The sequence below is a fragment of the Patella vulgata genome, chromosome 1 (assembly GCF_932274485.2).
Source record: "Patella vulgata chromosome 1, xgPatVulg1.2, whole genome shotgun sequence".
NCBI lineage: Eukaryota > Metazoa > Mollusca > Gastropoda > Patellidae > Patella > Patella vulgata.
The window spans coordinates 3,436,976-3,464,083 of NC_065879.2; the positions used below are offsets into that span (position 1 = coordinate 3,436,976).

The 27,108-nt window shown below is 36.4% G+C and overlaps 1 protein-coding gene across 1 annotated transcript; it reads left to right on the forward strand.

Moving 5' to 3' along the window:
• The first annotated feature begins 227 nt into the window (after nucleotides 1–227).
• LOC126827720 (BTB/POZ domain-containing protein 8) lies at nucleotides 228–26,203 on the forward strand. The gene is made up of 13 exons (XM_050557211.1): nucleotides 228–321; nucleotides 1,864–2,004; nucleotides 3,334–3,420; nucleotides 4,140–4,244; nucleotides 6,569–7,087; nucleotides 8,534–8,623; nucleotides 11,310–11,487; nucleotides 12,700–12,891; nucleotides 14,105–14,287; nucleotides 15,306–15,452; nucleotides 16,673–16,802; nucleotides 17,614–17,684; nucleotides 19,750–26,203. Exons 2-13 carry the CDS (start codon nucleotides 1,889–1,891, stop codon nucleotides 20,695–20,697), a joined length of 2,766 nt encoding a protein of 921 aa, XP_050413168.1. The 5' UTR covers nucleotides 228–321; nucleotides 1,864–1,888; the 3' UTR covers nucleotides 20,698–26,203.
• Nucleotides 26,204–27,108: the final 905 nt, after the last annotated feature.

Below are 27,108 nucleotides of genomic sequence, written 5' to 3' on the forward strand. Positions count from 1 at the left end.
TCATAATATTGCCGCTGTCTGAAATAACTTATGGAAATAAATGTAATTATAATAATTGATATGGAATACAATGTTAGTTTATTTACACAATGCGTTGACTACATACAAATAAATAGGTTTTCAAGTATACCCGTACTTACACAGTAGACCGATGGTGGTCTGCATCCATTTAGTTAAGGATTATGTCCCTTGTCTGGATTTTCTCTGTCAAGAAATTACATAGAGACGTGTATATCAAATAATATGTTTATGTTTATTTATCGACGTTCTTTGAAGAAAAATGGTGAATTTTAGATGAGAATTATTATTCCCGTTTTGACAGTTAGTCCTTATTTATTACTGTATCAATAGACGCCATTAACTGGTTATTTCCAGTTCGACATTGAAAACACGAATTATTTTGCAATTTAAATCAGCATTGGTGTTGTGATCTTACCTGGAAAAGATGGGCTTCTGATATCCAATATTTAAGACAAAATAAACATTTTACCATTGGTACACGAATCGTGTACCATAATGCGTTTCAGCGCCATTTGTAATAGGTATGACAACAAAAAATTAAAAAATCCCGTATGGCTTTAATTCTGTTATTTCTGGATAGGGCTGTCCAACAGATTTACAATGACACCAAAATGAGCTTGAAAGGCCCTATATTAATGGAGTTACGCCAAATTAATTTTCGCTAATTAACGCTCTTTTTGTCTGAAGAACAAAGAAGGAAAAGTGAGGCCATCGTGCGCAGTTGCTAGCGGTAAAATTTCTCTAACTTTCTGGCATGGCGGTCACGGCGAAACTGGATCAAAAATTTTCCGCACTACATATTTGGGCTCCGCACCTACCGATTTCATTGAAAACTCACACAATTAAAGTTTAATATATGTATTTTCTAATTTATATATTTTGAACCCTATGGTTTTCTGGTATCCGCCCCAAAAATCGTGTTGTTTTCTACTTTCATTTTCATGTTTAGATTTCTCTGCACACGGAGCAGCTAGAGTAAAAATTCGAAAACGAGGCGAAAAGCTAGCCTTTTATTCACGAAAATAACCTCATTTGAAGCCGCAGTTTCGTACCAATCAACAATACGACGAAGAAGAAAAGCCGATACGCAAATCGCGCTGGCGTATCTGAAGCGTGACTTGCGACGACGAAATTACGTCAGCGGTTCACCGCTTCACTGGCGTACCTATTTGTAACAAGGTGCTCAAAGAATGATGCTAGACATATTCCACAAGTCATGTCAAACGGTGATCATATTCTTATTTGGAGAGCATGCGCAATAAATAATATCGGTGTTGACTGGAATAACCAGACGCTAGAAACTGACTTGCGGTTGAGACTTCTGGTGTATTTCGCCGAACATAACTGATGACAATTCACAGTATATCGGACACGATTGAATGTAAAACAGTGTATATAAATTCATATTACATTACTATATGTGTTGTAACTCATTTGTGCCAATTTCTAGGTCCAAAATATTAGCGATTTAGCTCCTTTAAATTGTGACACTTTGTTTTTGGATCGCATCATGCCAGAAATGTCATGTCTAGGCAAGGATCTTATGACTTGCGTATTATACGGTCCATGGTCTAGGCGTGTAGGGGTCTTTAGCAGTGGTAGGAAACCCGAGGACCCAGAGAAAATCCACGAGGTTGGACAGGCGACCCTACTCCTTGTCACGTACAACCGGGGAATCGAAACCGCACCAGTTGACTGAATGACAGACATTATGTATGATACAACTCGCACATACTAAACATTCGTCCATTCAACGACCAACCCCCCAATGGTTTTAGCAACCTGTTAATGAGATATCATTAAATTATAAAGATTCTATGTGTGTACTATTTTTATTTATAGAATAGAAATTAATATGTGATACAAGATGGCTAGGCCTAAAGATAAAGCTTTGCTGAGTGAAGCATTTGAACAACGATGTCAGAGAGAAAAAGAGAAATTAAAAGTCAATCTAGGAAAAGTTCTGCAAGAAGATATTCTGAGGTTTGTAAAGGTTAATGAAACAGAAAGACATGTTCTATAAGGTCTGTAATTGAGTCAGCTGGTGTGGTTTCAAGTCATCAGTTGTACATGACAAGGAGTAGGGTTGCCTGTCCAACCTCATTGGTTTTCTCCAGGTCCTCATTTTTCTCCCACTGCTAAAGACCCCTACGTCCAAGCAAATTGGGGGGTTGGATGGCTGAATGGTTAGCGTGCGCGCGCTGTATCATAAAGTCTGTCATTGAGTCAACTGGCGTGGTTTCGAATCCCCGGTTGTACGTGACAAGGAGTAGGGTCGCCTGTCCAACCTCGTGGGTTTTCTCTGGGTCCTCCGGTTTCCTCCCACTGCTAAAGACCCCTACGCGCAAGCGAATTAATGAAATAAAATTAACCATATGTTAGTCCCGAAATGACCTAGTTTGTGTTGAGTGGACGTTCAACCCCATTTCTCTCTCTCTCTCTCCAAGCAAATTATTGAAACAAAATTGAACCATTGTCACGTACAACCAGGGGTTCGAAACCCCGCCAGCTGACTCAATGACAGACCTTATGATACAGCCCGCAGGTGCTAACCATTCAGCCATCCCCCCCCCCCCCCCCTATTACAACTATCATAATAACCCTAGTTATACACAAATCTTACAAGATGTAATTCAACACCCTTCCAAACAACTTCATTATAAAACTTTAGGCCTACCATCAGTAAATATTTCTAACTGGCTAATAGGCATTCATTAGAACTGTGCATATAAGGCAAATGATGAGTAGTGCCATTAGTTTCTAGTTTCTGAAATCTGCCGAGTGCTGAATAAATATTTTATCTTGTATGATCAGCTTAATTTTATTTTTACCTAAATCAAGTTTTTCCTGCTGCTCGAAAATAAACTTAATTACTTTTTAATAGATTATATTAATTGAGTTGCATATGTCTTAAATTTACCAGGGGTCACAGTGGCTAAGTTGGTAAGACGCTGGCTCGCTTGTCTGGAGGTCGGGTGTTCGATCCATGCATTTGCCGAGATTGTTCATCCAGATTTTCCGGTGTGGTTCCCCCCTTGTCAGTGATGCAGGAAGGAGGGCCTGACAAGGACAGCTGTCTAGTCCTTTGGATGGGATGAAAACCGAGATCCTGTGTATACATTGGCATGCACGTAAAAGATCCCTTGACAGTTGGGATTTGATATAAGAGTAGGCCGTAGTGCCGCTGTCCAGGCAAAATTTCCCTCATAGCACACTGTATGACGTATTCCCACCTTCATTAGCCCAGTTCGGAGCAGAACAGTAGGACGTTAAACCCCATTTCATTTCATTTCCTAAATTTCATGATTACAGACTTCTAACAGAAGAACTACATATGGATACGTCAGTTACAGATGGTCATCAGACGGCAGCAGCTCATAGATTTATACTATCGGCAAGGTTGGTTTTTATACGTCCACAATTTCTTGTCTCCACAGACTACATTTATCATCTGATTGCTTTGAAATTGATATGTATTGTTTAGATTAGTAAAGTGAAGAATCCTATTTAGTTTCAATAATTTCTGTTAATTTCTTCGGGAGTTATGGCCCTTGTTTCAATTTGTTGAACCACATGAAGACAAAAGTATGTATGTATGATATTTATCTGCATCATTTATATTGGTGAAACGAAGAAGCTTATTGAATTTCACTCGAGTTACATCACTTGTTTCACTATGTTGAACCTTATGAACACTCGACTGACGAAAGTTATCCTTTGATCTGTATGAAATTTATATGCATCATTTAAATTAGTAAAACAAAGAATCTTATTGAACTTAAGCAATTTCCGTTAATTTCTGCTGGAGTTATCTTCCTTGTTTCACTTTGTTGCACCTTGTGAATTCTCTAACGACAAGAATTATCATCTGATCTGTATGAAATTTATTTGCATTGTATGTTTCGTAGCCTGGCAACCTATCTTTATACCTGTAATCTTACCTTTAAATCTAATTACCTACCTCTTCGTATTTGGATTTCAACAATAAGTCATAGTAGTTAAGTGTTCAGGATAACAAACTCTTATTGTGAGGGGTGGCATCATTCAGGCTTACAAGTAAAGTCTGCCATCTTCTTGAGTTTTATATTCAATAATTGTTTGTGAATTATGTCTTACAGGGCTAGCAGTTTATTTAATGGTGTAAAGGAAAAAATAAATGAAGATTCCATGACAACTTTCACCATTCCACACAATAATATTTTTCATCTCAAAGATTTTATCAAGTACGTAAAATTTACAGCACGTCTGTCTGTAAAATATTACCTGACTTTTAATGGGTAGTAAAAAAACACTTCATAATTTGTAATGTCCCTACACTGAACTTTAATGTTGCTACATTGAACTTTAATGTCCCTACATTGAACTTTAATGTCCCCACACTGAACTTTAATGTCACTACACTGAACTTTAATTTCCCTACACTGAACTTTAATGCTACAACCTGAACTTTAATGCCACTACACCTAACTTTAATGCCACTACACTGAACTTTAATGCCACTACACTGAATTTTAATGTTACTACACTGAACTTAAATGTCCCTGCATTGAACTTTAATTTCCCCACGTTGAACTTTAATGTTACTACACTGAACTTAAATATCCCTATTCTGAACTTTAATGTCACCACACTGAACTTTAATGCTACTACCTGAACTTTAATGCCCCCACACTGAACTTTAATGCCACTACACTGAATTTTATTGCCCCCACACTGAACTTTAATGTCACTACATTGAACTTTAATGTCACTACATTGCACTTTAATGTCACTACACTGAATTTTAATATCCCTACACTGAACTTTAATGTCCCTACACTGAACTTTAATCCCTACACTGAACTTTAATATCCCTACACTGAACTTTAATGTCACTACACTGAACTTTAATGTCCCTATACTGAACTTTAATGCCCCTACACTGAACATTAATATCACTACACTGAACTTTAATGTCACGACACTGAATTTTAGTGTCCCTACACTGGACTTTAATGCCCCTATTCTGAACTTTAATGTCCCTACACTGAACTTTAATGTCCCTATACTGAACTTTAATGTCCCTACACTGAACTTTAATGTCCCTATACTGAACTTTAATGTTACTGCACTGAACTTTCATATTCCAACACTGAACTTAAAGGTCCCTACACTGAACTTAAATATTCTTACTCTGAACTTTAATGCCCCTACACTGATCTTTAATGTCACTACACTGAATTTTAATGTCCCTATACTGAACTTTAATGTCCCTACACTGATCTTTAATGTCTCTACACTGAACTTTAATGCCCCTACACTGAACTTTAATGTTCCTACACAGAACTTTAATGTCACTACACTGAACTTAAATGTCACTGGTTCTAATCCTTTTCAAGTCTAGTTTCTAATTGTCAGGGCTCCACCTGTGTAAAATTTAAAATACAGGTAAGCAGAAATGCTGCTGACCATGTTATACATTTTACAGTGTAATAGTCTCCTACATATTGTGCTGTTAAGACATTATTTCACCTTAGTGCACCTACCGTGCATCAATAGAATATTGTCTTTATTCTCTCTTACTTTTGGATAGGGTAAGTGACCATTTTACTGTTGGATGGCCGAATGGTTAGCATGTGCGCTCTGTATCAAAAGGTCTTGTCATTGAGTCAACTGGCGTGGTTTTGAATCCCCGGTTGTACATGAGTTTTCTTCAGGTCCTCCAGTTTCCTCCCACTGCTAAAGACCCCTATGCGCAATTGAATTATTGAAATAAAATTGAACTATGTGTTAGTCCCCAAATTACCTATTTTTTGTCAAGTGGATGTTAAACTCTCTCTCTCTCTCTCTCTCTCTCTCTCTCATTTTACTGTTAATAGATCCATCTGGGCTCTGTGACAGATGATTGATAGCTCAATACTGATTTTTATTATTTGATTGCCTTTTGTACAGTTGTTACATTTAAAGGAAAAGACAAAGATTGAATTTAAAGCTTTTACGTAATATATAGTATTTCACGTAATATATAGTATTTAGATGTGGTAGTGATTGGAACAGTCCAACCATGCTGGAAACGAAATGAATTAAAGTTCTACTTTTATTTATGCAACATCCAGTTTATAGAAGACAGACATACATCATGCAGTATGCGTCAAGGGAAATTTTTACCGCTTATTTCTATGAATTCTACTGGGTTCTTTTATGTGCGGGGGTGGGGGTGGCCGTATGGTTAGCATGTGTGTGCTGTGTCATACAGTCTGTCATTGAGTCACCTGACTTGGTTTCGATTACCCCCGTTGTACTTGACAAGGAGTAAGGTCACCTGTCCAGCCTCGTGGGTTTTATCTGGATCCTCCTGTTTCCTCCCTCTGCTTAAGAACCCTACGCACAAGCGAATTATTGAAATTAAATTAAACCATGTGTTAGTCCCGAAATGACCTAGTTTGTGTCGAGCGGAGGTTAAACCCCATTTCTCTCTATCTCATTTTTATGTGCATGTCCGTGTGTGTATAAAGAATCTTGGTTTCTCACCCAAAAATTGAGGTTATGTTTTTTTTTTCTTTTTCAGACAATTATACTATACAGAGAATGTCGATAGTTTATTAGACGAATATTCTCAGGGTTTTGTTAAGAGACAAAACGGTGATAAAATCTGTGATGCAATGCTTAATAACCTGGACGATCTAAATCATAATTCTAGTGATTTGACAAAAGACAATAGAGACAGGTCCTCATGTAGCTACGAAACTAACACTGGAAATTATGAATCAAATAATGGGGAAGTAACTCTTAGTGATGTTAAAGTTCAAATGAAACAGGTGGACAGTGTAGTTGAGAAAAGAAACGAAGATGATTCGCATGAACAGATCTGTGAAAATGATTTAAATGAGAAAGAAAATGTCACTCCATCCGAGAGTGGCTCGACAGACAATAATACATTATCAAATTTGATAAAAATGTCGTATAATTTAGCTCTACCTCATGTATGTTGTAGTTGTCTAGGACAAGATCTTCTTCGTGCTTTCTTACAGGAGAAATGTACTGACTGTTCTTTGATTGTTGCTGGACAACAATTTAAAACACATCGGTAAGTATGCATGTGACAATTTCTCCCATTGCTAAAGACCCATATTCACAAGCGAATTATTGAAATAAGGATTTCAAGTGTTTAGGATACTGGACTCTTATTGTCAGAGATTGCATCATTGGAGCTTACAAGTAAACAGGTGTTGGATGGCCGAATGGTTAGCATGTGCGCATGGTATCATAAGATCTGTCATTGAGTGAACTGGCGTGGTTTTGATTCCCCGGTTGTACATGATAAGGAGAAGGGTCGTCTGTCCAACCTCGTGGGTTTGGTCCGGGTCCTCCCACTACTAAAGACCCCTACGCGCAAGCGAATTATTGAAATAAAATTGAACCGTATGTTAGTTGTCGAGTGGACATTAAACTTCATTTCTCTCGCTCTTGATTGCTGATTTAGTCCTGAAATGACCAAGTATTGAGTAGATGTGAAACCCAATTGACCTGGTTGGTACAGATCAGTAGGACATTAAATCCCCTTTCATTTCTGTTAAAGTAGCTAAGTCTCTTAACTCAATATCATCCAAATTCCTCATCTTTGAAAACACATATTGTTTGTCAATTTAAATCAACATTGCTGTTGTTATCTTACCAGGAAAAGATGAGCTTCTGATATCCAATATTTAAGACAAAATAAACATTTTACCATTGGTACACAATTCGTGTACCATAATGCGTTTCAGTGCCATTTGTAACAAGGGAATAGAAGAACGAGGCTAGACATATTCCACATGTCATGTCAAACAGTGATGCCATATTCTTATCTGGAGAGCATGCGCAATAAATACTATCGGTGTAGACAGGAATAACCAGGCGCTAGAGATTGCCATTTAATTGAAACTTCTGGCGTATTTCGTCGAACATAACTGATTAAAATTTACAGTAAAAACGGAAACGATTGAATGTAAATCAGTGTATATACATTCATATTACATTATTATGTGCTTTGTGACCCATTAGTGTCAATTTCTAGGTCTCAAATATTAGTGATATAGCTCCTTTAACTGTGCCATTTTGGGCCATAAAATCTTTCTAAAGGTTGCGGGGGGTTGGATGGCTGAATGGTTAGCACGCGCACGCTGTATCATACGGTCTGTCATTGAGTCAACTGGCAGGGTTTCGATACCCCGGTTGTACGTGACAAGGAGTAGGGTCGCCTGTCCAACCTCGTGGGTTTTCTCCGGGTCCTCCGGTTTCCTCCCACTGCTAAAGTCCCCTACGCGCAAGCGAATTATTGAAATAAAAAAAAATTAAACCATATGGTAGTCCCGAAATGACCTAGTTTGTTTTGAGTGGACATTAAACCCCATCTCTCTCTCTCTCTCTCTCTCTCTTGGTTGCAGGTATTTACTCTTAGAAAGGAGTTTTACGAATTATTTAACCAGCTCAAGGAATATACATTTGAAGTGAGTATTGGTAAATTTACAAAACATGCTGTTGTATTTTTTAGATGTATATTAGCAGCAAGAAGTGAATATTTTGAAGCTATGTTAGGAGGACAGTGGAGAGAAAGTGACAGAAATGATATAGAATTAGAGGGGTAAATATTACGTTTTATTTATAAATTATAAATGTGCTAATACACCCTTAACCACAAAAATGATATTGAATTAGAGGGGTAAATATTAGGTTTTATTTATAAATGTTCTAATTTACCCCAAACTACAAAAATGATATAGAATTAGAGGGGTAAATATTATTTGTCCCCCGCCTTTCGAAGAAAGCAGGGGACTATTAAAATGGGTTCGTCCGTCTGTCTGTCCGTCTGTCTGTCCGTCTGTCTGTCCGTCACACTTTTTGGGACACAATAACTCTCTTCCTAATTGAGCTAGAATGTTCAAACTTGGTGTATGTGTTTATTAGGTCAATGCCTTGATGGAGTTCGAAGATGAGCATTTTCCGCTTAGGGTAAGCAGAGATAAGCAATTTGATTGGTTGATGCTTTAGGACACGATAACTCTCTTCCTAATTGGGCTAGAATGTTCAAACTTGGTGTATGTGTTGATTAGGTCAATGCCTTGATGGAGTTCGAAGATGAACATTTTCCGCTTAGGGTAAGCAGAGATAAGCAATTTGATTGGTTGATGCTTTGGGACACGATAACTTTTAATTGAGCTAGAATGTTCAAACTTGGTGTATGTGTTTATTAGGTCAATGCCTTGATGGAGTTCGAAGATGAGCATTTTCCGCTTAGGGTAAGCAGAGATAAGCAATTTGATTGGTTGATACTTTGGGGCACGATAACTCTCTTCCTAATTGAGCTAGAATGTTCAAACTTGGTGTATGTGTTGATTAGGTCAATGCCTTGATGGAGTTCGAAGATGAGCATTTTCCGCTTAGGGTAAGCAGAGATAAGCAATTTGATTGGTTGATGCTTTGGGACACGATAACTCTAGTTCTAATTAAGTGAGATTGATGAAACTTGGTGTATAGTTTCATTACAGTAATACCTTGACTAAGTTTGATAATGAGCATTTTCTGCTCAGGGTAAGCAGCAATTTGATTGGTTGATACTTTGGGGCACGATAACTCTCTTCCTAATTGAGCTAGAATGTTCAAACTTGGTGTATGTGTTGATTAGGTCAATGCCTTGATGGAGTTCGAAGATGAGCATTTTCCGCTTAGGGTAAGCAGAGATAAGCAATTTGATTGGTTGATGCTTTGGGACACGATAACTTTAGTTCTAATTAAGTGAGATTGATGAAACTTGGTGTATAGTTTCATTACAGTAATACCTTGACTAAGTTTGATAATGAGAATTTTCTGTTTTCGGTAAGCATAGCGATACGCAATTTGATTGGTCAAGACTTTGGAAAACAATAACTCTCCTACTTTGATTGTTAGACTATAAGTAAAGATATACTGTTTGATTGTTCAATACTTTGTAAAAGATAATTTGTGATAAATTTATATGTGTCCTCTAATTATTTTCCTATTTCGGCGGGGGACATCAGCCTCACTGTTGGCTTGTGTTTTGATTATAAATGTTCTAATATACCCCCAACTACAAAAATGATATAGAAATAGAGGGGTAAATATTATGTTTTGATTATAAATGTTCTAATATACCCCCAACTACAAAAATGATATAGAATTAGAGGGGTAAATATTATGTTTTGATTATAAATTATAAATATTCTAATATATCCCCAATCACAAACAGATTTGTTTAACTTGGTGTAATTTACTTTGTTGTGATTGTTTGGTTAGAAGTAACAAAATAGCTAGCTGAAGGCAGAATGAGGAGTGATGAGTTATTGCCCCTGATACTGAAATCTTGTACACTTTCCGCCTGAGGTCAGGTATTTTGGGCTATTTATTGTAGAAATAGAAAACTATGCAAGATGAAACATAGCACTATTACCCAGTAGAGTATATAAATGGGCATTAACTCTGTCCTAGAGCCGTATTATATTTTTAAGTGGTGTACTATGTTTATATGTGTATTTGATAGTCCAGGAGCTATGTTATGTTTAGATGTGTATTAGATAGTGTAAGTCTAGGGACTATATTATGTTTAGATGTGTATTTGATAGTGTAAGTCTAGGGACTATATTATGTTTAGATGTCTATTAGATAGTGTAAGTCTAGGAGCTATGTTATGTTTATATGTGTTTTTGATTGCATAAGTCCAGGAGCTATATGTGATTTGTATGTGCATTTGATAGTCTAAGTCCAGGAGCTGTATTATGGTTAAGTGTGTATTTAATAGTGTATGGTTGGGAGCTATATTATGGTTTTATGGGGGTTTTTTTTTAGTGTAAGTCCAGGAGCTATATGTGTGTTTAATAGCGTAAGTCCAGGAGCTATATTATATTTAAATGTGTATTTGATAGTATAAGTCTAGGAGCTATATTATCTTTATATGTGTATTTAATAGTGTAAGTCTAGGTGCTATATTATGTTTAGATGTGTATTTGTTTGTGTAAGTCCAGGAGCTATATTATGTTTATATGTGCATTTGATAGTGTGAGTCTAGGAGCTATATTATCTATAGATGTGTATTTGATAGTCCAGGAGCTATACTATGTTTAAATGTGTATTTGATAGTGTAAGTCTAGGAGCTATAGTATGTTTATACGTGTATTTGATAGTGTAAGTCCTGGAGCTATATTATTTTTAAATGTGTATTTAATAGTGTAAGTCTAGGAGCTATAATATGTATAGATGTGTATTTGATAGTGTAAGTCCACGAACTGTATTATGTTTATATGTGTATTTAATAGTGTAAGTCCAGGAGCTGTAGAACAAGCATTATTATATCTATATGGTGGAGTAACAGATATAATAGAAACGTGTAATATACCTGATTTATTACTAGTTGGTGATATGTATGGAATGATAGGACTTAAAGAGGTGGCATCATACCAGATTAAAAAGGATTTCTGCCATTTTTTCCACAAGGTAAATAGAAGAATAATATTATATACGGTGGACTCTTGTCAATTCCGACATCGTACGGGATCAATACAATATGCCCGATTATACAGCATGTCGGAATACTCGATTTCCTCAATACCGGAAGTATTATTGTACCTTCGAATACCGGAAGTATTATTATAATGCACCCTAGAATACAATGAACTTAAAATATTATAACGCTTTCTGTTATAATGATAGTGATTCTTCGTTTGTTCGCTCGTTCCTGGAATTTTAACATCCACTTCCACCAAGGTTGATATTGTAGACAATTTGATCCTTCATGTCGCTGTATTTGAGGTGAGAAACTCAAATCAAATACCAAGCACTCTTTTACAAGAGATTATAAAATTATCAAGGTAATCAGCAAAGACTGACATATTTTATGCTCACAGATAATTGATTGGTGATTGCTTGTTGGTGAACACCCACTGATTGAAGGCTGGATTATGCAATGTTAATTGTACGCAAATCGTGTAATGCCTTAATTCAGAAAATATTCAGAATCCAAACTACTCAAAACTTTTTTGGTTGTAAGGAAATAAATCGGGAGATGAAAATGATGATGGATTTCACAGAATGCCGTAGTATTTAGATGTCGGAAGTGACAGATTCTACTGTATATTTACACATCTTTAGGGGTTTGATAAATATGAATAGGTTATTCAATGGCTGTATTCAATGATATTTGCTTGTATTTGCATGTATTTATAAATATAAAAATAATATTGTGGACAAGCTCTTCCTCATTGTGAGTGTAGTCGTGATTTAAAGGCTGTAACTTGTCTGGACACACTTTGAATGATGTAATTAGGCTAAAATATCATATTATTAACAACAGTCAGTGTACTGAAATCAAATGGGATTTTCATTTAATGTCCTGTTTTCCTGCTTCATAAGGGCTAATGATTGAAATTTTGCCCCGGACAGTGGCACTACGGCCTACTCTTAATTCAAATTCCAACTGTAATTGGTTCATTTGTGTGCACTCCCAACTTGGTAATGATGATCGAGGCTAGGCCTGCTAGGCCTAAAATTCAATCGCTAATACTTCGTTTCAGAGTGGAGCAATTTGACTGAAATGTTCAGCATATTCCTTTTACATTATCTAGTTTTTAACTATCATAGTGGGAACTGTCAGCTCTTTATCTTATCTTCCGTAATTAATCTTTAACTTTATTAAATTTGATGTTTCAGCCATGTTCAGCATGCTTATCATCAGCTGGAGATGCCTTGACCTTAGCTGTGACATATGACCTTCACGATATGAAAGAACGATGTGTTAAATGGATCAACAAGTATTTTACTAAATTCTGGTCATCAAGAACTTTTGCTGCTCAACATGAAGAAATTCTACACATCTGTTGTAATAACTTGATCTCGCAAATAGTAAATACAATTTTTATATGCCTACATTTTCATGTGGATGTATATTGTCGTCTCCCCTGTCCGTCTGTCCACAATTTGTTTGTAGACACTCTACAGGTCACAATTCTTATCCGATTTTGATGAAACTTGACATATAGGTTTATCTCCATATGATCTCGGTTCTTTTCGATATGGGGGGTTGGATGGCTGAATGGTTAGCGTGCGCGCGCTGTATCATAAAGTCTGTCATTGAGTCGACTGGCGTGGTTTCGAATCCCCGGTTGTACGTGGCAAGGAGTAGGGTTGCCTGTCCAACCTCGTGGGTTTTCTCCGGGGCCTCCGGTTTCCTCCCACTGCTAAAGACCCCTACGCGCAAGTGAATTATGTAAATAAAAAATTAAACCATATGTTAGTCTCGAAATGACCAAGTTTGTGTCGAGTGGACGTTAAACCCCATTTCTCTCTCTCTCTCTCTCTTTTCGATATTGGCATTTATCGGATCGAAACTTCATGGATTATGGCTCCTGATTGTGGACATGCTTGTAGACATGCTAGAGGGCACAATTTTTATCCAATTTTGATAAAACTTAAAATATATCTTTATATCCCAAATATAGCTGGTTCTCTATCCATCTCTTGCAAAATGTTGGCGTATCATGCCTGACAACCGCTGGTATTTGTACAAGTACAAGTATTCAATACAATAATTAAAACAATAAGGCAGAGTAAGTAGTAAGGATGATATTTGTTCAAATTATGAATGGGTAAAGAAAGAAATTGAGACTTTACTACATGTAAATGTTGGAATTCAATGTACATAATTAACAATTTACTTGATTAGATTCATATTATTTAAAAAACTATGTTGTATATTTATTTCTTGAATTTTTGTGGGGTTTGGATGGCCGAATGGTTAGCACGTGCGTGCTGTATCATAAGGCCTGCCATTGAGTCAACTGGCGTGGTTTTGAATCCCCAGTTGTACGTGACAAGGAGTAGGGTCGTCTGACCAACCTCGTGGGTTTTCTCTGGGTTCTCCGGTTTCCTCCCACTGCTAAAGACCCCTACATGCAAGTGAATTATTGAAATAAAATTTAGAAAAACCCATATGTTAGTCACGAAATGACCTAGTTAGTGTCGAGTGGACGTTAAACCCCATTTCTCTCTCTCTCTCTCTTGTCAATCATGATTTTAGGTGATTATTTAATTAATTTTAAAACTATTTTGTTTTCAGTCTGAACAGAATGTTGTTGATATTATAATGGATACCCATAAGTTGAGCGGTAATTTACCATCTGTTAAATGGGCTGAACCTATACTGTATCTAATCTCACAGTTAAACCATGCCACCAAATCTTTTATATCACAAAATTTTGTTTCGGTGATGAGCAGTAAACAGTTCCTGTGTTGGGAGAAGGTACATTGTATAAACATATCTTAAACCATAATTAGAAAACTAAATCTTTAAACTTAATATCATCCAAAGTCTTCGACATTGAAAACACAAATTATTTGTCAATTTAAATATTTTAAATCAACAGTGATGTTGTAATCTTACTGGGAAAAGATGGGCTTCTGATAGACTGGAATAACGAGGCCTCGAGTTCACAAAACATTCTCAGACTTAAGTTATGAATTTACTCAAAATTGTTCGCATTATATTAACTAATATATAACCCTTTATAAAACTTGTGTTGTTTCAACGTATCAAATACATCAATAAGAAACTATGTGCAAAGTTTTGTGTTTCTGGAACCAAGATATTTCTCATAAACAGTGATTGAAAGTTATGTCTGAGAATGGTTTGTGAACCTGGGGCCAGATGCTCGAGATTGTCATTCGATTTAGACTTGTGGCGTATTTCACCGAACATAACTGACTTGAAATTAGATTAAAAATTGAAACCATTGAATCTAAATCAGTTTGTATACATTCATATTACATTATTATATGTGTTGAGATCCATTTGTGTCAATTTCTAGGCCCCAAATATTAGCGATTTAGCTTCTTTAATGTTTATTTATAGCCCAATGGTAAATGCTTACACAACATTATACCAAATCCTTTCCTATGAAGTGGGGGGGGGGGGTGCGGGTGGGGGTGATGGTCGAATGGTTAGCGCATGCACGTTGTATCATAAGGTCTGTCATTGAATCAACCGACGTGGTTTCGATTCCCCAGTTGTACGTGACAAGGAGTGGGGTCGCCTGTCCAACCTTGTAGGTGTTCTCCGGGTCCTCTGGTTTTCTCCCACTGCTAAAGACCCCTACGTGCAAGCGAATTATTGAAATAAAGTTGAACCATATGTTAGTCCCGATTTCCGAAATGATCTAGTTTCTGTCGAGTGGATTTCTCTCTCTCTCTCTTTATTGTAATCTATATGGTTGAACCTTTTATTCCTGTATTGTTTCGATATTCCATGGTGTATATTTCAGGGTGCCGCGTGGAATGCCAGTGTACTAGAAGATATATTTGGTAGTGTTATAGAAACTGTTAGTCCATCTAATGGTTGTAAAATATATCAGAAATTATTGGATCTAGAGAAATATTTTGCTTTAATAGAATATTCTATAAACAATGAGGTGAGAACAGTTTTAAATGACCTTAAATGAAATGAAATAAAATGGGGTTTAACGTCCTACTATTCTGCTCCGAACTGGGCTAATGAAGACGGGCATATACCATACAGTGTGCTGTGAGGGAAATTTTGCCCAGGCAGTGATACTAAGACATCCTCTTATATCCAATTCCAACTGTAAAGGGACCTTTTACGTGCATGCCTATGTGTACACGGGACCTTGGTTTTTCGCCCCATCCCAGGAACTAGATAGCTGTCCTTGTCGGGCCCTCCGTCCTGCGTCACTGACAAGGGGGAACCACGCCGGAAAATCTGGATGAACTTTCTCGGCCAATGCAGGGATCGAGCATTAGACCTCCAGGCTAGCGAGCAAAATAAGACTATTGGTCACTGGCTTCCATTTTAATTAAAGGACAATATTGGTGTTTGTTACACATCTACCATAGTAGTGATCTCTGTGTTACTATTATATTTGGAATGTATTTAACCAGTTCTGTCTCATAATTATGTAATAATGGCTGACACCAATATTGTCCTTTAAAATTGCAAATATGATTATTTGAACAGAATAACTTCTTCAGTTTACTCTTTAAAATTGTTGAACCGGCAGACTGCATCAGGGGCGTGGTGATCCATGATTTTGCGTGGCCCCCCCCCCCCCAAAAAAAAAACAATATTTATATGTGTGTGTGTTGGGGGAGGGGGTGGGGTGGTAGTCCCTCGCAGTGCCACCGAGTAATATTGGGCTGTGTGGAACATGCTAGACTTGATTTGTAGCATATCTGACCCACGGTATGTTTGATACTTGTTACGCATTATGATTATGATTATAATGTTGAAAACCACATTGAAACCACATGATTTTTTGCCATTTATGAGGGGCACAAAAATTCAAGGGGCCACAAAAACTCAAAACCATGGCACAAAGCTTGTCATTGTGTCCCTTTCACTTAGCTCCTGGACTGCATGTTGGCATCAAGCTTGAACAGTGGCACTTTTGGGCTTGTTTGCTTGAAAGCTTTGCATCCAATACAGAGCCTTTTCGACAATGCTGCAATGTCCTTAAATTTTTTATTTAGAATTTTTTTTAGTAACAGTTGCCCTTGCTTGAATTCAGATGTTTATATTTATCTGTCTTTGAAGTTAAAAATGAAAAAAAAAGGAATTTGTGCATAGAATCTCATTCAATAAAAGTGAAAATTAATGTCTGGGTTTTTTTTGCAGGATATTGCAGCTTTCATCAAGTATTTAATAAAGAAATGTGAAACATTTTTACGTATTAATATTCATCAAGTAACTTTGACAGAAGATTGGTCCAATCTATCAGAGGATATAAGAACTAAGATACTAAGTTGTAAGTTATTTTATACATTAAATCGAGGTATATACTTCGACTAGCCTGGAAATGAAATGAAATGGGGTTTAACGTCTTACGACTGGGCTAATGAAGACGGGCATACGCCATACACACAGTGTGCTATGTGGGAAATTTTGCTCAGACAGCGGTACTATGGCCTACTCTTATATCGAATTCCAACTGTCAAGGTATCTTTTACGTGCACGCCAATGTGTACACGGGAACTCTGTTTTTCGTCCCATCTGAACAACTAGACAGCTGTAGACATTTTCTGATGGATAGCGAAAAATGATTAATGTATTGATAATACTGATGGCCTAATCCAACCAATCAGTTGGTGATTAACCTCACTTAGGCTCTTTTTAAATATGACAAACCGAAAATCAAAAGAACCCAGTAAATGATTTGTTAAACATACATTATGCAAGAGCTAAATCTGCCTATTGCAGGTCTTTCTTTAGGCCTGAAATGTTATCTTAATTATTAATTAGACATTAATTAACTTATCCAAACCATAATCAAATCTTGATGGCATCGGATACTCGAGATTTTAACTAGATTAGAACGGTTCGCCATTTAAAAATGGGAAAGCGAGGCTAAGTCTCGAATATGCCAGTGCCCTTGTTACCACTGTGCACACATTTTGTCAAAACTACAAACAGTGATAACTTGACTTAGAACGAAGTAATTTGAATGAAATTTTCAATATTTTTATTTTACATTATCTGTTTTTTAGCTATTATAGCAAGAATGGTCGGCTCTTTATCTAAATCTTACATAATGTATGTTTAATATTTTATTATTTTAGGTGCTTCATATGTTTGTATAGATTATAATAAAATGAAGAAAGCACCACCAAAACTCAACACTAACAGAAAGGTATGTATTATTCCGTTAAAAATAAATTGTTGTTGTCTTGTTTTGTTTAGTGAGATGACAATCTGTTTATGTTTATTTATAGATAAAGATAGTTGTGCGATATATTCCATTTATGTTCCACTGTCGACACGGCAGTAAGCTAAAATTGGAACAAAATTAGTATAAAAATATATAAACTTTCGCTTAAAGATACTTTCCCCACATACAAACTGTGTGATTTGATGATATATTTGGACTAAAAACATATTTAAACTAATTAATCTATCAAAAATTTGCTTCAAATCTCTCTCAAAACTTTGTATTCGTCGGGAGATACCTCAAGCTATAAATGAACTGCTGTTAGATGCTATGTCTGTCACCTCAATTCCTTGATGGAGGGTCAATTTTTTAGAATGTATTTTTCATTACTTTTATCATACATACATGTATTGAGGCCTAAGTAAATTCTTAATTATTTTGGGGGGTTGGATGGTTGAATGGTTAGCGTGCGTGCGCTGTATCATAAAGTCTGTCATTGAGTCGACTGGCGTGGTTTTGAATCCCCGGTTGTACGTGACAAGGAGTAGGGTCGCCTGTCTAACCTCGTGGGTTTTCTCTGGGTCCTCCGGTTTCCTCCCACTGCTAAAGACCCCTATGCGCAAGCGAATTATTGAAATAAAATTAAACCATATGTTAGTCCCGAAATGACCTAGTTTGTGTCGAGTGGACGTTAAACCCCATCTCTCTCTCTCTCTTAATTACCTTCTGTCAACTTCTTTTTCTGCCGTTTAATTGTGCATCGACACCCCTCAATGTTCCCAAACCAAGAAATAATAGCCTCTCTCTCTCTCTATCAAGCTAGCAGACAATAAGCTAGCAGACAACAGTGTATATCCTTTAATTAGACCACCTCTATATTATAATACTGGAAATAGAAAAGAGAATATTATTCATTGTCAATTAAGAAATAAAGCTAGTAACTTAAATAATCACTTATTCCACCATTTTCTGAGTGAAACAAAAGTGTGCCCTAACTGTAATTCTACAGACGAAGATAATTACCATTACTTTTACATATGTCCAGCCTTCTCTGCCACAAGAACATTTCTCCAAAATAATATACACCAGCTTAAACTAAATGTTACAATAGATCTTATTTTATATGGCAACACCGATCTTTCAGATGATACCAATTCTAAAATATTTGTAATAGTGCAAAAATTTATAAAAGGTAGCAAGCGGTTTTGAAGTTTTAATTATTAAAGCTATGTCTACATTATGTAATACTTTTCTATTTTCATAACCTTAAATGTAATTATAATGTATATCTAAACATTGCACTCCAAGAAATGTAAATATGTTTGTAACTCACTACTTATACATATGTCTACCATTGTTTACTGTAAACATAAGATATAACTATTTTATGTGTTTGGAGAGAACTTATATAGGCCTTTGCCTGTTGTTCAATCCATTTCAGTTTATTGAATAAAATATTGTTTAAACTAGTCGGGTTGCCGGTAGTAAGATTGGGTGTCTATACTTTCCATATATACCAAATTTGGCCATACTTACATTGGAAATAGCCTCTGGATATATAATTTTGGGACAATTATCTTTTATCTTTCGAAGTAAAATTTTGTAGGATTCAGATTGATCTATCACTGATCGAAATGACACATCAGATCAACTCAATTCTTACCTAAATCAAAAGCTGCTTAGCTCTTGTAATAAATTGAAGATTTATCAAGGTTTCTATTCTTTCAAACCACAGTCTATGATTGCAAGTGGGAGTAGGGGTTGGATGGCCGAATGGTTAGCATGTGCGCGCTGTATCACAAGGTCTGTCATTGAGTCAACTGGTGTGGTTTCAATTCCCCGGTTGTATGTGACAAGAAGTAGGGTCGCCTGTCAAACCTCGTGGGTTTTCTTCAGGTCCTCCAGTTTTCTCCCACAGCTAAAGACCCCTACGCGCAAGCGAATTATTGAAATAAAATTGATCCATATGTTAGTCCCAAAATGACCTGGTTTGTTTCGAGTGAATGTTAAACCCCATAACAATATAAATCATTATTTAATATTTCAGATAAAGGTAGCCAGTACACAGAAAATTAAAAAATCATCCACGGTTAAACCATTAACAAGACAGTTATCAGAGAATCCACAAACAGCAACTAAATCTGATACCCTCTTGACTAGACAAACTTCAACACCTTCTGCAAGACCTCCATCTAGAGGTAGACCTGTTGAAAAAGCAGCAACTAAAACCACGAAGAATCCAAAGTGTGAAACTTCATCTATGCAACCACAAAGGGATGTCAAGACAAACATTAAAACCAAAAAACAATCTGAGCAAAAACAAGAGGACGGAGCCACGTCAGATCTCCACCAGAGGACTCATGAGGTGCAATATCTTGGAGCTTCCAGCATCCCAAAGCGACAGTTGAGTTGGTCTCCAGACCCTGAGGGTTCCATCAGTCCTATTAGTGTCAGTCCACGATCAGACTCCAGGATACCCATACATCGTACAAGTAGTTTGAGTCCCAGAGGAAAGATTGACTCGAGGAGTTTGGAAAATTTGCTAGGTGAACATAGATCGCAAGCATCATGTGGATTTTGTCCTGCGGTGGAAGAATCATTAGCAGGTGCTGAAACAAATGAGGAATCATTAGCAGCCAAATCAAGAATAATTGATTCAGTATCTATTCAGAATTCCTGTAAATTATCAGTGGCTTTCGATCGCAATCAATCAAAACAATCCATAACCATGGAGCAAACATCTACAGCATGTACTAAGGCAGCAGAAAATGTAGATCCTGTCCAATTCCTGCGTCTGAAGACTTTAGGCAGAAATATAGACAAGGAAAGGAGATGGTCATCACCCCCTATGGTGTTCAGCCAACCAAATCTGAATGAAGGACTCCTGGATGGAAGAAGTTCTGTTAGCAGTGAGGACCTAAGTCCTCGACTACTTCCGTTATTTTCGGTAGAATTTCACAAACCTGAACATGTTACAGATGTACTTTACTTTTGATGCATTCACCTAGCTATTTAATATTTTTACTTTTTTATTCAAAACTTAAAATATGCATCACACATTTTTATCTTTTGTTATGGAAATAACATGGTCAACTTTCAGTCTATTACAGAAAGACAGAAGACTAAAGGTGGCCATGTTTTTCCTAACATTAAAGTTATCATTTATTATTCAGACTGCTCATTTGAGGGATTTTGAAGCCTAGCAAACTACCGTATTGTGAAAGTTCAGCCTCAGTTGGTTCAAACTGTTCAGTATTCTGCTTCCTGGGCCAGATCCAGGAATGTTTGCAGTAGGGGGCTTGCCATTTGACAATTGACAATGCATGATGCCACCATCATCTCTAAATTACGTAGGCATACATACACATTGACATCAAGTTTAATCATTAATTAAACGATCACATTATGATTCAATTTTATTGATGCAAAGCGTTAATTGTGATATCACTTATGTCTATATTATTATCTCACGCTTTATTATCCCACCATATGATGATAAAGGATAAAGCACACGACCATGACACTTTTCTCATAAGAAGTGTTGTTTTACAATTATTTTATTTTATATAGCTGAGCAGGCGGGTTCCTTTCCAGGTTTTTTAAACAAGCCGACACCACTTATTAGTTTAGGGTAAAATATTTTCAGTGAATCCAAACTATCTACCATTGCTATATACCGGTAGTCAATCTACGTGCAGTGCTCTAGGCTGTGAAATATTAGATTTTAGAGAGGTTTCGTAACTTAACAGTTAAACTTACATTTACATTTAGGTAAGTGTAACTGTACATTATGACGTTTTGCTAAATTTACACTTAGTAGGTGGCGACACAAACTTGGTCCAGGATCTCGATAGAAGTTACACTTAGTAGGTGGCGACACAAACTTGGTCCACGATCTCGATAGAAGTTACACTTAGTAGGTGGCGACACAAACTTGGTCCACGATCTCGATAGAAGTTACACTTAGTAGGTGGCGACACAAACTTGGTCCACGATCTCGATAGAAGTTACACTTAGTAGGTGGCGACACAAACTTGGTCCACGATCTCGATAGGCCTTCATCACTGATAGATTCTTAAAGATGAAATTAGTAAAGCATGGACATGTTTTGTCTCAACCTCCTCATATTTTATCTGAATGAAGGAAGTCTTCTCTGTGAATTTAGTTCGCGAAAACCAAAATTCAGAGAAAAATTATGGACTAGATTATATAAATTAAACAAGGTTTAGCTATGTGTTGTGAACTTACAGTTATGGAGGCTGCTACCCGTCGGACATACTTTTATGATGTGCTCTTTACGTCATAGTCACAAAAACGGATGACGTTTAAATGTGAGTGTAAATATAAATTAGCAAAACGTCTCTACTATCCAAAAGATTGTACAAAAAAGGCTTGTTGTGCCATGAATTGTTTGTTTTTATAAGTCGTCTATCGTTGATAAAATGGATGTCGATCAAATTGATGTGTATTGTATAATAGAATGTATATACCCCCGATGTTTAAAGAATTTCATACTTGTGGTATATCATGCTTCCAGTCTAGTTTAAATATTAGATCTATATTTTTTTCCATTTTTAATATACGGTATTGTCGGTCTTCTCTACTCTACATGAATACTACATCTCTCTTTATCATAAGGTCTGTCATTGAGTCAACCGGTGTAGTGTCGATTTCTCGGTTGTACATGACAAGGAGTAGGTTCGCCTGTCCAATCTCATGGGTTTTCTCTGGTCCCCCGGCTTCCTCCCACTGCTAAAGACCTGTACGCACATGCGAATTATTGAAATAAAATTGAACCATATGTTCGTCCCAAAATGACCTAGTTAGTTTGTGTGGAGGTTAAACCCTCTCTCTCTCTCTCTCTCTCTCTCTCTCTCTCTCTCTGTTGTATTTGAAGTTTGATTTTAACCCTTGTGTTTGACTAAAACAGTTATTGTTCAAGTCAAGATTCTTCAAGATGGTTTTTTAAAGGGACATTATGGGAGATTAAATAAAGATCTGACAGTTCTCGCGATAATAGTTAAAAAATAGATAATGTAAATAGAATATGTTGAAAATTTAAGTCAGATTGCTCCACTCTGAAATGAGATATTAGCAGTTGAATTTTAGGCCTAACCTCGATCATCATTACTAAAGTCTTGATTATCCATTTTGACGTTAAATCATCCATCACAAAATATATTCAAATCCACTAAACATCACTGTCTTATTCAACATACATTATGCAAGAGCTAAATCTGTCTATTGCAGGTCTTTCTTTAGACCTGAAATGTTATATAAATTATTAATTATACATTAATTAACCTATCATGGCCATAATCAACTCTAGATGGCATCGCTAGCCTGCGATCTTTAGTGGATTATGAGCCGATTTACTGCATAACTTTCCTTCACGATTTAACAATTAAATGGATAATCGAGACTATGCTGTTTATCGTACTGACTTTAGTAATGATGATCGATGCTAGGCGGAAATTTCAATCGCTTAGTTCTCGGTTCATAGTGGATCAATTTGATTGAAATTTTCAGCAAAATGCCTTTACATTATCTAGTTTTTAACTATTATAGTGAGAACTGCCAACTCGTTATCAAATCTTCCATAATTTATCTTTAATAATCTAGATAACATTTCAGGCCTAAATAAAGACCTGCAATAGGTAGATTTAGCTCTTGCATAATGTATGTTTAACTGACAATAGGAAAAAAACCTTGAATAATTTCGAGCCAACCTGAACAAACTGCTTTGCTTCAGTCATGTATTAAATCTTCTGTCTGCATTATATTGTTTACTACAAACACTATATATGGTTTATTTGTAAACATGCACATAGTCAAGATTAATTTGTCCCAGATAGTCAAGGTTAATGTGAGATTATTGTGTCATACTGCATTTTAGCTAAGGCATTTTGAAATAAATAGTATTAGTAAAATGGGGTAACACAATATCAAAATCTTCCCCCATCCACCAAAATTTCAACTTTAAATTCATTGATTTTCATCAAATCTCTGTATTTGAAGATCAGCTTTGACATAATAATAATAATAAACCTCTTGTATAATAAAATTAACTGTGGTCTGATTCCTTGAAATTTATTAAAGTCATCTCTGTTCCTGTGACCTATAAATGCTGGCTTTAAGTTCAAAAGATTTAATTTTTTTTACAGAAATGGTTTTAGTTTAAAAGATGACAGGGAATCAGGGTCTTCAAATAGAGAAATTTGATGATGATTATTTCAATTTGATTAAAACACAGATCCTATTTCACTTCATTATTTATAGTTCAAAACTTCGTTTTTCTTGTCTTTGCTACACAAGGATCTGGAAGAGTTGTTATATAACCCACGTTCTGGATGATGTGAGGGATTAGCCAATGAAATGGTCTGTTACAGCGAGGTGCACGGAACTTTGAGTAAACCACTAGAAACACCAATTGATTAATTAATGTCTGACGTCATAGGGTCAAAAGCCACTCGTATGACACCGGACGCGACCTTCCACTACAACTGGTCAGATTTTCATGTAGTGTAGGCCATCGAAAGTATAAAAAAAAAAAAAAAATATCGATCTATATTTTAATCAGACTGAGATTATTCAAGATGAAATATTGATGGTTTTAGGTTGATTTAGATAAATTGTACTACAGATAGTATGGTTGTTCAATCAATATTATACTACAGATAGTATGGTTGTTTAGCCAATATTATACTACAGATAGTATGGTTGTTTAACCAATATTATACTAGTATGGTTGTTTAACCAATATTGTACTACAGATTGTATGGTTGTTTAACCAATATTGTACTACAGATAGTATGGTTGTTTAACCAATACTATACTACAGATAGTATGGTTGTTTAACCAATATTATACTACAGATAGTATGGTTGTTTAGCCAATATTGTACTACAGATAGTATAGTTGTTTAACCAATATTGTACTACAGATAGTATGGTTGTTTAACTAATATTATACTACAGATAGTATGGTTGTTTAACCAATATTATACTACAGATAGTATGGTTGTTTAGCCAATATTGTACTACAGATAGTATAGTTGTTTAACCAATATTGTACTACAGATAGTATGGTTGTTTAACCAATATTATACTACAGATAGTATGGTTGTTTAACCAATATTATACTAGTATGGTTGTTCAACCAATATTATACTACAGATAGTATGGTTGTTTAACCAATATTTTATTATAACCAATATTGTACTTCAAATAGTATGGCTGTTCAACCAATATTGTACTACAAATAGTATGGCTGTTCAACCAATATTTATTGATTTGGGTTGTTACTACAGATAGTATGGTTGTTTAACCAATATTGTGATAGTTTATACATGTTATTTATTTATTCATTAAATTTTTTTTGAGTTTATAAATTTTATTTAATATTATTATTATCATTGTTGTAATTATTTATACAAAAGTTAAGTGATTATTTCGGTTGTGAAGCTTGAATTTCATCAAGCTTACATGAATTCTAATTTCACATTTTTACAATAATATCATTTTTTACCCAGTCCAAAATTGCATTTATAAATATTTATTGCAATGTTTATTTAAACAAATTGATCTTGTTGGGATTCCGTTTTCATTAGCCCAGTTGGCACAGAAAACCCCATTTCAATCCATTTCTTGTTGGAGAGGCAGACTTCCTGCACGAGATATACTCCACGGCAGGATTTAAATCTGTTGTATTTTGTCGGCTTTAGCCGCTTGAAGTTAAATCTAGCCGATTGGTAAAACAATGAACCGACCACTATGGTATCATAAATCAATCTACTTTCAGCTAAATTACAACGGGTTAATTATTACTAATTATTAATAAGAAGTCAATCAATTTGTTTGTCATTACCTTAGTGAGAATCGGCCATATGTGGTTCATAATCCAAGTAATTAGCACAAGTTACAGATCACCATTTTAGGTCGATATTTCTCCTGGGAGGGGACCCCTTGACACCTTCAACTCCGTAGTTCCCCTCGCCCCTCCTGGGGTGACATCTTGTCACCTCTAAATCCGTCACTGGAACAAACAGTTTAAGTTATAAATCAAAGGGAGCTACGGTGACTAAGTGGGTAAGACACTGGCTCGCTAGCCTGAAGGCCGGGTGTTCGATCCGGCGTGGTTTCCCCTTGTCAGTGATGCAGTACGGAGGGCCTGACAAGGACCATTGTCTAGTCGTTTAGATGGGATGAAAAACCGAGGTCCTGTATACACATTGTCGTGCACGTAAAAGATCCCTTGACAGTTGGAATTCGATATAAGAGTAGGCCATAGCTCCGCTGTCCAGGCAAAATTTCCTGGCGTATGCCCGTCTTCATTAGCCCAGTCGGAGCAGAATAGTAGGACGTTAAACCCCATTTCATTTCATTTCATAGAACAAAGTCTTTATACTTCCAACAGGATCAATAAGTATTGGTTACAGTGAATATTATATCAATACATTTATTATCAGTACAATTAAAATATGTAATGTCATTGTTTGGTTCTGAATTGGTTATGTTGTTGTTCTACTGTATAAGATCTAATTATTTCTTTACCAGTTAGCGGGGTTGGATGGCTGAATGGTTAGCGTGCGCGCGTTGTATCATAAGGTCTGTCATTGAGTCAACTGCCGTGGTTTCGATTCTCCGGTTGTACGTGACAAAGAGTAGGGTCTCCTGTCCAATCTCGTGGGTTTTCTCTGAGTCCTCCGGTTTCCTCCCCCTACGCGCAAGCAAATTATTGAAATAAAATTGAACCATATCTTAGTCCCAAAATGAACTAGTTTGTGTGGAGTGGATCTAAACCCTCTCTCTCTAACCAGTTCTATCACATATAATAATAATGAATTTGTATTAGCATCTGTCATCTAGAACTGTTCTACTGGATGGTGCCGAGCTGCACTGTCGCGTTTGGTATTCGCAGTTAAATGCGTGGTTTCGAATCCCCGGTTGTACGTGACAAGGAGTAGGGTCGCCTGTCCAACCTCATGGGTTTTCTCCGGGTCCTCCGGTTTCCTCCCACTGCTAAAGACCCCTATGCGCAAACGAATTATTGAAATAAAATTAAACCATATGTTAGTCCCGAAATGACCTAGTTTTGTCGAGTGGACGTTAAACCCCATTTCTCTCTCTCTCTCTCGCAGTTAAATTTGGTATTCACAGTTAAATAAGTGAGTCTTCAAGGATAATTTAAAGGACTCTAATGTTCTGGCTTTCTTTAATGTTGCTGGGAGATTATTCCATTGGATGGGTGATGCCACTGAAAATGCCCTATCACCACATGACACTTTCAAAGTTTATGGGGAGCCAATGGTGGGATTTGAGCACAGGTGTAATGTGGTCGCGTAGTCTTGTTCTGGTGATCAGACGTGCAGCAGTGTTTTGTATCTTTTGTAGTGAGCGAAGGGAAG